Source organism: Lissotriton helveticus, chromosome 1_1, assembly GCF_964261635.1.
Source record: "Lissotriton helveticus chromosome 1_1, aLisHel1.1, whole genome shotgun sequence".
Lineage (NCBI taxonomy): Eukaryota > Metazoa > Chordata > Amphibia > Caudata > Salamandridae > Lissotriton > Lissotriton helveticus.
Window position 1 is genome coordinate 1,483,873,002 of NC_136057.1, and position 12,247 is coordinate 1,483,885,248.

Sequence of the window (12,247 nt, forward strand, 5' to 3'; positions counted from 1 at the left end):
GATGGCATTATGCCTAAAGCACAGCAAAACAGTCTAAATATTTTAAAGATATATTTTAACAAGTAGCAACTTCAGATCCGTGTTGAAGTGCAAGGAAAAATAGAAAAGATGCCAGAAGTAGAGGTTGGCACCATATATGGCTCCCTGTCATCACATCCAGGAGGTAGTAGAGTCAAGAGGAAGCCACGTTGCCAGATGCGGAGAGCTATTTCAACTTTTCAATATTCAATCTGGCGCTTGACAGGATTTCATGAGTGAGGAAGCTAGTGGTATCCACCAAAAACATCCATTCTCTGAATTGTGACCCTACGCAAAAATGTTATTGCTGCGTTTTCTCTTGTCTAATCATCATCTTCAATAAACACCTAACCCCTTAGTTCAAAAGGTCCACCTCAACATTTGGCTGCTTCTCCAATGACTCACAGCTGCCTTCTGAGAGAAGATTTTTTGTTTCTGAACACAATAGCAGAAGAAACCTCAATATATTATACTTGCGGTCAACAGAAAAAAGAAAAAAACGTTGGTTTATTTTGAATATTTCTGGACGCAACTATTCATGCTGCGAAATCACAAATACATAAAGAGGAAAAGCGTCCGGGCAGCATTAAATGAATAATCCAATGATATCTATCAATAACTTAACACCAAATGATGTCAATAATTAAATGCCATACAAAGAAAATATGCTTTTTTATTACCATTATTATAACACACTTTACATGTACAAAAAGAAGAGGAGGAGAATCCAGATGATTGAAGATCTGCCCACCAGGCCTCAAATTCAAGGCCCCAGTTTTCCTTCGCAGTAAAGAAAGGGTTTGATGGCTTGAGCTCAGGTATAAATAAGAGGATAAAACGTCTGTTCAGCAAGACGTATCAAATTCATCTTTTTCCCCCTTGTGCAAATTAATGAACAGTTCCATCGTGCAAAAGCGCCACTGTCCTTGGTGTGGACGACTCAGATCTTCGGTGATTTAATGGGACTAAAGTGCTGTCAAAATAAAGAAAAAAAAAGTATTACAATGTTTTAAGGTTTCTTTCACTTTAAATCTAGCATTCCACCTTCCCCACCTCACGCTGTCCAACAACTCAAAAGAATTCTGGCCCCACTACTAAGTGTTTGAAGTCTCCAGCTACCAGAAACAGGCTGTGGCTCAAGACACTCTGCCCAAAACACCCCTTCTCCTTCTGACATGGGAAACTAAAATGTGACTGGCAAGCCCACAATCAGATTTCTAGAAACGCCCTTGCGGCTCCAGAAAAATTTGATTGGTTGTAGACAGCCGTCAATCTTAATTTCTGAAAAGCCTGCGTCTTGGCGGGTCAAATGTATTCTTGGATGTGAGGCTGCAACAGAACTCTGACAGGGCTAGCATTAATTCCCTGATGGGCAAGTTCTCAGGAACACTTATTTGCAGGCCTCTCTTATGAAGCAATATAGCAAAGAGCCTAGTGCAGAAATATTAACAATTATGCTATCACATTGGCTTTGCTACTGACACTGACGGAACACAAGTACCTACCAGTCAGGCAGTAAAACATTTGGGAAGTAATTTTAGCAGTGGGCCTCTCATAGTCGCATGGTTGAGAAGCAGACATTACCTACAGCACTTCGGATTTGGTACCTTTGGTAAATTCCCGTTTGCACTATTTAACTTCATCCCCCCCCCCCCCCCCCCCACCCCCCCCCCGCCAAGCCAGACAACGTAGAATAATTCAGCATTTTAAAACTATGAAAGATCCGGTGCTAGTAAAAACTAATGCGCCCCAAGGAGAGAGCACCCACTTCAGCCTATGGCATGTGCTCACCATGGCCTCCTCCAGCTCCAGCATCGTAGCCAATGGGTTCTTGCAACTGGTTTCCGAACGTAGCGTGGCATCAGCACAAGGAGCAGCAGGCTTGGAAGTATAGAAGCAACACTCATCATCCAAACACACCTCCTGGAAAGACACCATGATGTGCTGGAACATCTGCTTCAGAGAAGGTCGAGGGACGTCAGGCCGGACCCAAGGGGCTCCTGCAATGAGTAACAGAGTTCATAAGGGGAAAAGAAAGCGAGGTAGACCAAGGAGGCTTCAGCAACAGAAGATTCATCGAGCACCAGCAATAAGAAACCAAGGAGATACGAGGGAAACCCTCCCACTGGGCGTGATAGCTATAATATAGTACAGGCTAGGTCAAATAGGAAAGATAGGCTGGTAACAAGCAACAGAGTGAGCCTAAAGGGAGGCAAAGTCACATCACTTGGCCTTGCAAGCTAGAATAAGTTAATAAAGGGGATTAGAAGGGTGTGTAAAATCTTATCTGACAATGGGGTGCCAAGCAAGTCTGTAGAGGGTGGAGATAGCGTGAAACTAGTGGTATTTTGAAGGAAGTTACTGCACTTTGGCAGGAATCTGGCTCCTGCAGTAGAGAAGTGAGGTTCACAACTAGTACCTAGGGGACGAGAAAAGGCTCCACCTATCGCCTCTTTTCTAATCACTCTCATCCAGGCTCAATTGAGCTGAAACGTTGAACTTACTGGGCCCTTTGATGTAAACATTTTGCAGAGACAGACTATTTATGACATTAAGTTAGCACAAGACTTGCACTCACCTAGCCAGAAAGACTATTACAGAGCATTCTGTCCCATAGGGTCACAAAAGCAGGCTAGGCCCATTAGGCATGTCTAGGCTGCTTGTGGCATAAAATGGCACATGACTCACAGAACCTGTCCGTTGTCCAGTCTTACTTTAGCATTCAACATATTATAGCTCCACTTCTCTGTCCAGCTATCTTAAGTTAGTTGCTAATTATTACAGTCTTCAGCAATTCTGCTTAAGTTTGTCCAGGAATCTAGAACTCTGCTAGGGTACTTTTATGGTTTCTCTATTTGACCTTCCAGTTCGGTATATGATTCTCATTTTCAGACTTTGAATGTGATAGTTTCCGATGGCCTATATTTGAGTTTATCCTGCCCTAGTTCACTTTAAATTATTTAGTTTGACATGGCTGCAATTATATAAGAGATTCAACATTTTAACAGGTCCCTTCTAATCACAAGGTGTAAAAGGTAAGGTAGTCAGTCAGTCAGTCAAATTCACTTTATTCGGTTAATTAAAACCATAAAAGCATACTACATAAAAACGCAACAAATATTAAAATACCACAAACATCACAAAATACAAGAGAAAAAACATCTAGATCATCATTATATAGTGGAACGATTCATTGTATGATAGCTTTGGATTCTACCCTAGTAATTAGAAAATATTCTAATTGATAACAATCCTTCTCTTTTGCAGCTGCAGTCAAAAAAAATAGCTATATTAAAAATTTCCCAAACATTGATCAACATTTGTAAATATATAAAAGCAGGTCTAGCCTGAATAAAACCATTGCCCTTTAAAATAGGTAAAATAAACCAATTTCGGATGTGCAAAAAATGCTCACAAAATAAAACAAAGTGCCTTGAGTCCCGAGTAGAAAAATTATCACATGTACAAACTGTGGGAAGTTGGCCTGGTATATGATGATCACTATTCTAGTGATCACCTTGCACCAGTCCAAACAACCCTTATGGTGAGGGTTGTGAGTCAACCTTATAGACCAGCTATCCTAGTGGTAGCGTGGACAGAACAGTCTAAGGCTAAAAGACTCTTGATGGCGTGTAAAGCCAGCTGTTTTACCATATGTAACCCCTTGAATATCAAATGAAAAGGACACCACACAGGATATATATAAAATATATATGTATTTATTTACTAACACACTCATCTGAACTCTTTATGAGATCAGAGGCCAAAGCACATGACAAGATACTTAGTCAGACTACGTTAAGTTGCACAATTTACGGTTAGGCCCTAGGGGCGAAGCAAACCATATATTAAGAAAGTGGTATAAGTACCACGTCACGAGAAAAGGAAAGGACTAGGGCATCGCTGGGGCTACACTATCTGACCAATAGTTTAGGAGCAGGAGGCCCACAGGCGGCGCGTGCAGTGTCTTTACACACACACGCGTGAGTCAATGCAAAGTCAATGGGAACTTAGAAGTTAGATTTAGAAGGATTTAGGACACTTCCGGTTTAGCTAGGAGGAAACAACTAAAGACCTAGACACTTGGGTAGTCAATACCCTTGGGAGCACCAAAGTACTCGTGTTACCTAACCCACGGACGGCGGGTGCATAGGTGTGAAGATGTGTCGGGTTTCGTCGTTGAATCCTAAGGAGCCTTGAAGAAAGATGCTGCAGGCGACCAGGAGGAAGATGTCCGGGTGGATCCAAGGGTGGATCGAGGATGAAGAGGACCTGAAAGCAGAGGGGACAGAGTCTGGGACACTAGCAGTGACCGGGTGGAACCAGGAAGGAACCAGACGATGTCGAGGAGCAATCAGGTGCTGTCTTGAAGCTTATCTTGGGAGCCACGTGGACCAGGAGGCGTCGACGACGACCAGATGCTGGAGACAGGCCTTCTCACGAAGGTTCTCGCAGATGGAGGAGTCGACTTCCGGATTGGAGTCAACAAGCCTTGGCAAAGGCAACCCACACAGAATTCAACAAAGGCTTCTGGTGCAGACCAGCAAGGTCTGGGGTGCCTCACCTTTGCAGGGAAGCAAGGGCCAGTCTGGAGCAACCAGACCAGCGAGGTGATTCAAAAGGATTGTCGTCACAGAGGCTACTAGCCAACGGGCCAGCAACCGGACAACGCGTCGAGCAGAACAAAAGCAAAAGGGCCCCACGCAGAACTCGTGGAGTGTGGGGGGCTGATCTTCGTCGCAGATGGAGCTCAGGATCTGGGTTTCTCAATCCCCAGTGCACAGCTTCGAGGATGCTTCAGGAGCTGCACAGTTAGCAAGTTGCAGGCTTTCCAAGATGTCCGGTCCCACGTGTCTCGTCGCCGCCACGGATCTCAGCTATGCTGCAGTCGTGAAGAGAGGGTCAGAGAGGTCTGGAAGTCTGGGTCTGGAAGTCTGGTTCTTGTCAGGCTCTGTGCTCTGGTTCCGGCGGGAACGTCGACAAAGCAAGCCGTTGATTTGCTGGATGGTGCCTGGTTGCCCAGGGTGGTCACTTCCTTGGCCACAAGGGAGATTCTTCAGGCTTCTGCTTCAGCAGAATGTTGAAAGTCCAGAGTTTCGTTTCAAGTTTACAGTTCAGGATTAATCTGAAGTCTCAGGACTCCGCTCCTACCTTTATACAACTAAAAGGGGCTGGATTACCTCCTATGGGTGGGACCAGGAAGGGGGGTGGTTAACCCCCTTTCCGTTGTCCAGTTTCGCGCCAGAGCTGGGGCTGGAGTGCCCCAGCAACCGGTTTGAACCAGGGTGTGTGAAGTTGGCCTGGTATATGATGTTCACTATTCTAGTGAGCACCTTGCACCAGTCCAAACAACCCTTATCGTGATGGTTGTAAAGTCAACCTTATAGACCAGCTATCCTAGTGGTAGCATGGACAAAAGCAGTCTTAGGCTAAACTCAAGAGGGCATGTGAAGCCAGCTGTTTTACCATATGCAAATCTTTTAATACCAAATGAAAGGACACCACACAGGTTATATATTCAAAATATATATGTATTTATTTCTAAACAACCCCCTGTACTCTTTATGAGCACAGAAGCACAAGGGTATAGCAAGGAACTTAATATAACATACAATAAGTTGCACAATATGGATAGGCCCTGGTGGCCTATTAAACCATATACTAAAATAGTGGTATAAGTACCACGTCACGAACAATGGTAAGGCCTAGGGCCTTGGGAATCGCTGGGGCTACACTGGACTAACAGTAGTTAGGGATCAAGAGGCCCACAGGATCCGGGTGCAGTGTCTGAATGCACACTCGTGCACCTATAGAAGTCAATGGGTGTGTAAAGTTTGAAAGTTAAAGAGTTAGGAGTCTTCCGACGGGACTAGAACTAAACCACTTAAAACTAGGACACTAGGAGTGTAAATCTCTACAGGAGCACCGCAGTACTCGGTTTACCTCACCCACAGGAAGCGGGTGCATAGGCGTCAAAGTGTGTCGGGTTTCGTCATGGAGTTCTATGGAGCCTTGGAGAAAAGATGCTGCAGGCTACCAGGAGAGAAGAGTCCAGTTGGATCCAAGGGTGGATCGAGGATGAAGAGTACCTGAAAGCAGAGGGGACAGAGTCTGGGTCACTAGCCAGTAACCAGGAAGGAACCAGGCGATGTCGGGAAGCTGGTCTCTGCAGCCACGTGGACCAGGAGGTGTCGACGATGACCAGGAGCTGGATATCGACTGTCCCACGAAGGCTCTTGCTGTTGGCGGAGTCGGATCTCGATTCGGAGTCAACAGGCCTTGGCAAATGCAACCCACGCAGGAATCTAAGATGGCTTCAGGCCAGCAAGGACTGAGGGGCTTCTCCTTCGCAGGGAAGCAAGGGCCAGTCTGGAGCAACCAGACCAGTGGTGTAGATTGTAGATTTAGTCGTCACAGAGGTCACTAGCCAACGGGCAAGTGACCGGACAGACACGTTCAGCATGAAAATGTAAAAGGGCCCCACGCAGCACTCGGTGAGTGTGGAGAGGTGATCTTCGGTGCAGTTGGTGCTCGGGGCTGGGGCTTCTCAATCCCCAATGCACAACTTCGAGGGTGCCTCAGAAGTTGCACGGAAAGCAATTCGCTGGCTTTCCAAGATGGCCGGTCCCACGTCTCGCGTCGCCTCCACGGGTCTCAGCTTTGCTGTGGCTGTGGATCGGGTCGAAGGAAGTCTGGAAGTCCGGGTCTTGTCAGGCTCTGTGTTAAAGCTCCGGCGGGAGCAACGACAAAGCAAACCGTTGAGCGCTTGATGGTGCCTGCTTGCACAGGGTGGTCACTCCATGACCACAAGGGAGATTCTTCAATCTTCTACGTCGAGTAGGATGTCGAAGGGTCCAGAGTTTCGTATCGTTTCAGTCAGGATGATTTAAAGTCTAAGGACACAGCTTCTACCTTTATTCCAAATCAAGGGGCTGGATTACCTGCTAGGTCCCTCCTATGGGTGGGACCCAGGAAGGGGGTGGTTACACCCCTTTCCCTTTGTCCAGTTTGGCGCCAGAGCTGGGGCTGGAGTGCCCCAGCACCGGTTTGAACTGGACTATGCATGGGACACCTTGTGTGCCCCAGGCAGTGTCTCATTTCATTCAGCCCTCCCTGCCCAATCCACTATCTCCTGTCTGGGGTGGTGCTAGCACCTCCCTGTGACAGGAAACCTATATTCCAAGCCTCCCTCGCTGGAAGGACTCCCAGCAGCTGGAGGTCAGACTTGTGTCTGTGGCAGCAGCATCCATTTTGTGATGCTGAGGCTCTGGTTAACTTTAACCGGCATTAATGGAAGTAACATGTCTTTTCCCTCTAGAAGGGTGGAATGCTACCCCCGTCACCAGGACTGGCGAGGGGGTAGTATTCCAAAGCGTATGACACCTTACACGACATGTTTTGATAAAGCCAAACCAAAGATAGCATTTAACTGCGAGGATTATAATTAGGCTGTGGGGTTTTAGGTTTAAACCTATAATAACTGACAAAACCCCACTGAAAGAAAAATAGCCCTCACCGGTGAAAGCATATAAACACTGAAAAAACACCTGGACAACCACAGACTAAATGCCATTCAAAGAACGGAAAAAGAGAGTGAAAGTCATTGTTTTCTTCCTGAAGGGGTCAATACAATGTAACTTTGTTATACAAGTAGCAGTAAGAAGAGAGGAGTTGGGCTAACGGCTAGGGCGCTCGTCCTCAGACCTGGGGATCTGGGTTCGAGTCTCGGTAACGACGCCAAAACCTCCTGTGATTCTGGGCAAATCACTTAATCGCCCCGTGCCTAAAATGAATGTGTGTCCGTCCTCATGTAATGTAACTGGTGCTATGTAAAGCACTCCGATACCCGATTCAGTTTGGGTCTAGTTTGAGCTATATAAAACTCTGCAAAAAAAAAAAGAAAGACTGGCTAACATCATTCTGCTTGAGTTTTATTCTTTAGGGATGCCACTAAAATATTGTTTCTTCAGTTTTGTGACCTTTGGTCTAAAGATGCAGGGTTTAGTTTCATGTTTTAGGTCTAGTTTAATTATTTTATAAACTATAGAGAATCAGGAAATATCAAACTCATATTTGATATTTTGGCTGCATTTGATTCTTTCACCGATAGGTAAAATGGCTGGTTTCATAAAAATCTTTCCTAATATGTGTCATCACATTTACCCACAGAGAATGGGTAAAAACCCTTAATACATCAGACCATAGTATCTAGTGCAGAGGTCTTTAAACTTTTTTGGTCTAAGCCCCCCCAAATAAAACATTTTGACGCCAGGGCCCCCTCCAAACCTTTATGACAAGGATTGGGGGAGGGGCAGGGTTGAGCACAGGGGGCGGAGCTTATGAGATCATTTCATGGAGATGTTTTCTATGCCATATATACCACAATAACTATAAGACTTACAAAATAGCAAATTCATTAAGCAATTACATGAACTAACAAAGAAAAGCTCTGCTCCCCATAATTTGTTGTCTGTGATCCTATCACACTCCTCGGATCAATGCAACTGCACCTGCTATACTAATGATAACCATGGCCCTTAGCAGCAAGAAATATACTCCAATTACATTACCCAAGGTGAGATTTTGTACGACTTCAAAAAAATTAAGTGATTCACCAAGAATCACAGGATGTTTAGAAAAAACTGAGGCTTGAGCCTAGTTCCCCTGGTCCAAATTGAGGCCACATTTCCTCCCCCAGAAAAGCATGAGCTCCCATTTTGCCATTTTCCCATTCCCCCTTTTTGCAGCAAAGGTGCCAGTGGTCCTAATGCTAGCAAGGTAAATTAGCTCATATACCCTTTTTATTTTTAAAAAGATATAACTGTAATACAGTGGGCCTCTTAGACCAGTGGACCCTGGTGCTGCTGCACCTACTTCACCAGTGATCAGTACTGCCTCGCCAAGTGGGATGTCTCCTCTGCCCTTCGTTAAAAACATGAGCTCTTATTTTGTCACATCCTAGTCACTGTCTTCTCTCTGATGCCCCCAGAAAGGTGTCTCCTCTGCTACAATTTTCCCACCCTTAGATCATTACTCAGAGGCCCAAAGCAACTCGCCACTGGACCCTACTGTAATAATAATCTAATAGTACGAATAGTAAAACAGACATGGGGTTTAGCTGGCCCTTCATACCTCTGGGACCTGGTGTCACAGCACCTGCTGTACTAATCGTATCTACAAATCTGATTATATAAAAATGTGTCAAATTGTGTGTGTAGATTTATATATATATATATATATATATATATGTATCATAGTCCAAAACGACATAGATTAGAAATACTGTGCACATCGTGCAATTACTGACATGATACTCGTTATCCTGACAGTTATGGTATTAAAAAATACCTGCATCATACATCAGGGCATGGAGAATGCATTACCTTGATTATAATGAGAACACCGAAATCCCCATATCACTATTAGATCACACGATCTCAACAAAAACACAGAGTAATCCGCGTACTGGTGCTCCTATTAGTTATATGGCCATTGAGTATCCCCACGCAGGGCACAGAGGCACCAGCGCTTTAAATATTGGTATTATGGGGAATTTAGTAGTTCACCACGAGGATCGCTTTGGCCATGGAATTTAATGCTGTTTCATCGTGGCCTCAAAGAGACTGTGACCTCGTTGTTAATTTCTCCCGCTCTGCGAGGAGCATAGTGCAAAAAATACAGTGGACTCTTCCAGCTGTAGACAGAGTGGAGATACAGGGACTCTACGAAGGGGTGAAAAAACAAGGAAGCCTCATTAACAAGCAAATGGTCTTTTAAAGACCTGTGAAGTACTTGGGTGGGGACAGTGAGTGTGCTCCCGGGAAGTTGTCTCACAGGACGGGGGTGGGGTGCTGAAGCCCTTTGAGCTCACATACCAGTATTGTGCGTGCAGGAGTGCGCTCTCTTCAAGCACTTGTCACGATGAGCCAACACACTTCGACATAGAGCACGTTGTTAGCAAGGCAGCTTTGTTTAGGAGCTACCTCGCAAGGGGGGGGGGGGTTCTTTAGCAGCTGGCAGCAATGTCACACACAGAGGGATGGTGCCTCCGAGTGGCACTCTACTCTAGGACTGTTGCACGTTGTGTCTGCCCTGCCTGGGGGGGCGCACTGAAGGACACACACACACACACACTCTGCCACTCCGTTTATAATGGGGGTGGACTGTTGTTGTAACTTGAAACTAGATTCTCCCCAGCAAAGCGCTAGACACACTGTGTGACAAATAGAAAATAGTTGAAGACGCATTTGCGCCCCTTTGGGAATGCAGCCACGGACCCCCAGGGGGGCGCCTCCCACAGTTTGAATACCACTGATCTAGTGGGTCAGTATTGATAGTAGGTGAATTGCCAACACCTCAGGCTTTAAACATTCAATGCAAGGTATAGTGACAAGTATATACATCACCAAGCATCTGGGATAGTGGTGAAAACATGACACCAGACTTTTGGAAAACATGGAACGCAGTGTCACTTGTAATGCTCTGCAAAAAAGGTTCTTTCTAAGTTCAACAAAGATTGGAGTGATATTGTTTGTATTTGCAGTGATTCAGCTACGTATATAAAAAAGTTGTGGGATGACCTGTCAAAATTGATACCAGAGCTGAAGTGATTCCCTGTAGTAGATCCTTGCCACTTGTTCGACGGTATGCTGAAAGCATCTTTACAATCTTAAGAGTTAATGAGGGATGCTATTGACTTTTTAGTCCATTCTGGTGCACTGGTTTCTAATGCACAGGAACTAAAACGCAGATCTTTATCATTTCGTGCTTTATGTGGCATCAAAGAAAGAGTCATCCTAACTGTGTCCCCTCAGCTGATGGTTCTCAGCTTTATGTGCTAAGAATGCGGAGAGGGCCTTTTCACAGAAGTTTACATGGGAAGGAATGAGCGAGCGCACATGACCCAAAGACTCACTGAAGAAGTATTGTGTGGTGTACTACAATAAGATTAATTTGCAAAAATCTATTTGGACCTCATATACACGATAAGTACACTGTCTATATACCATGTTCTTTCAGTGCAGAAAGCAAGCAATAATAAAAGCAAAACGGTCCATAAATGCCGGAAAAACACCTTTTCTGTTGTTTTTAGTGGGGCGAAAATGTGTAACCACTGACAACAACTGTTTTTTAAGATATTGAAAACACAAAAAAAAAAACACCAGAATTTACCAAAAATAGAAACTGAAAACAGGAAAGCCTAATTATAATGCACTTAAGAGTATATGGTATGACAATATCTTGGAACAGCTATAAGGACATGGTTCCGAAAGCTGCAGACATTCTCAGCTCATGCTAGAACACCATCTCACATAAAACCAAGCACTCTGCCTTCAGGATTGTTAAGGCCTGCCTTAGGAGTGACTTATAGGTGCATATGTGTCCAGATTTAAGGTTAGACATAGGAATACTATATCTAAGCAAGGGGTTACACGACCTTGCCCCAGCTGAGTGATCAGCCAGTTGTGTCAGTTTGGATGGCCAGCCAGGGGTGGCAAAAGATATGCTGCAGCCCCTGGTAGGCCTTGGGTGCACCTATGCCCTGGGTACCTATAGTACACTGTACAGGGACTCATAAGAGTGACCCACATCCCAATTGGTGATGTACCTAAAGTACATGGTGTGAATTTAGAGAGAGAACAGCAGGGCTGAGGGTCTCATTAGCAGGCCCACAGCCACATTAAGTCGAAAACCAGTGAAGCAAAAAGCAAAAAATGGGGTGACCATAGGATAGCCGAACCTACTCTCCTACACGGGGTATGCATGGAGCACCTAGGGTGCTCCAGGCAGTGTCTCATTCTATTCAGCCCTCCCTGTCCCAATACACAAAGTCCTGTCTTGGGTGGTGCTCGCACCTCCCCAGGCAGGAAACCCATTGTCCAAACCTCCGTGACTGGAAGGACTCCCAGCAGCAGGAGGTCAGACTTGTGTCGGTGGCAGCAGCGTCCATTTTGTGACGCTGGGGCTCTGGTTAACTTCTAACCGGGATAGTCAGCAACAACATGTCTTCTCCCTCTAGAAGGGTGGAATGCTACCCCCGTCGCCAGAATTGGCGAGGGGGTAGTATTCCAAAGTGTATGACACCTTACATGACATGTTTGGATAAAGCCAAACCAAAGTTAGCATTAACCGCAAGGATTATAATGCACTTAAGAGTATATGGTATCATAGAACAGCTATAAGGACATGGTTCCGAAAGCTGCAGACAGGCTCAGCTTATGCTAGAGCA

The 12,247-nt window shown here is 45.3% G+C and overlaps 1 protein-coding gene across 2 annotated transcripts in view; it reads right to left on the reverse strand.

The window, feature by feature from the left end:
- Positions 1-666: 666 nt before the first annotated feature.
- TROAP (trophinin associated protein) overlaps positions 667-12,247 on the reverse strand; it is a 337,695-nt gene continuing 326,114 nt past the window's right edge. For both annotated transcript variants that reach the window (XM_078658425.1, XM_078658415.1), the window contains exons 16-17: positions 1,810-2,018; positions 667-991 (exon numbers count right to left, since the gene is read on the reverse strand). In XM_078658425.1, the coding sequence (XP_078514551.1) occupies positions 959-991; positions 1,810-2,018 (242 nt within the window). In that variant the 3' untranslated portion in view covers positions 667-958. The remainder of the gene's footprint in view (positions 992-1,809; positions 2,019-12,247) is intronic.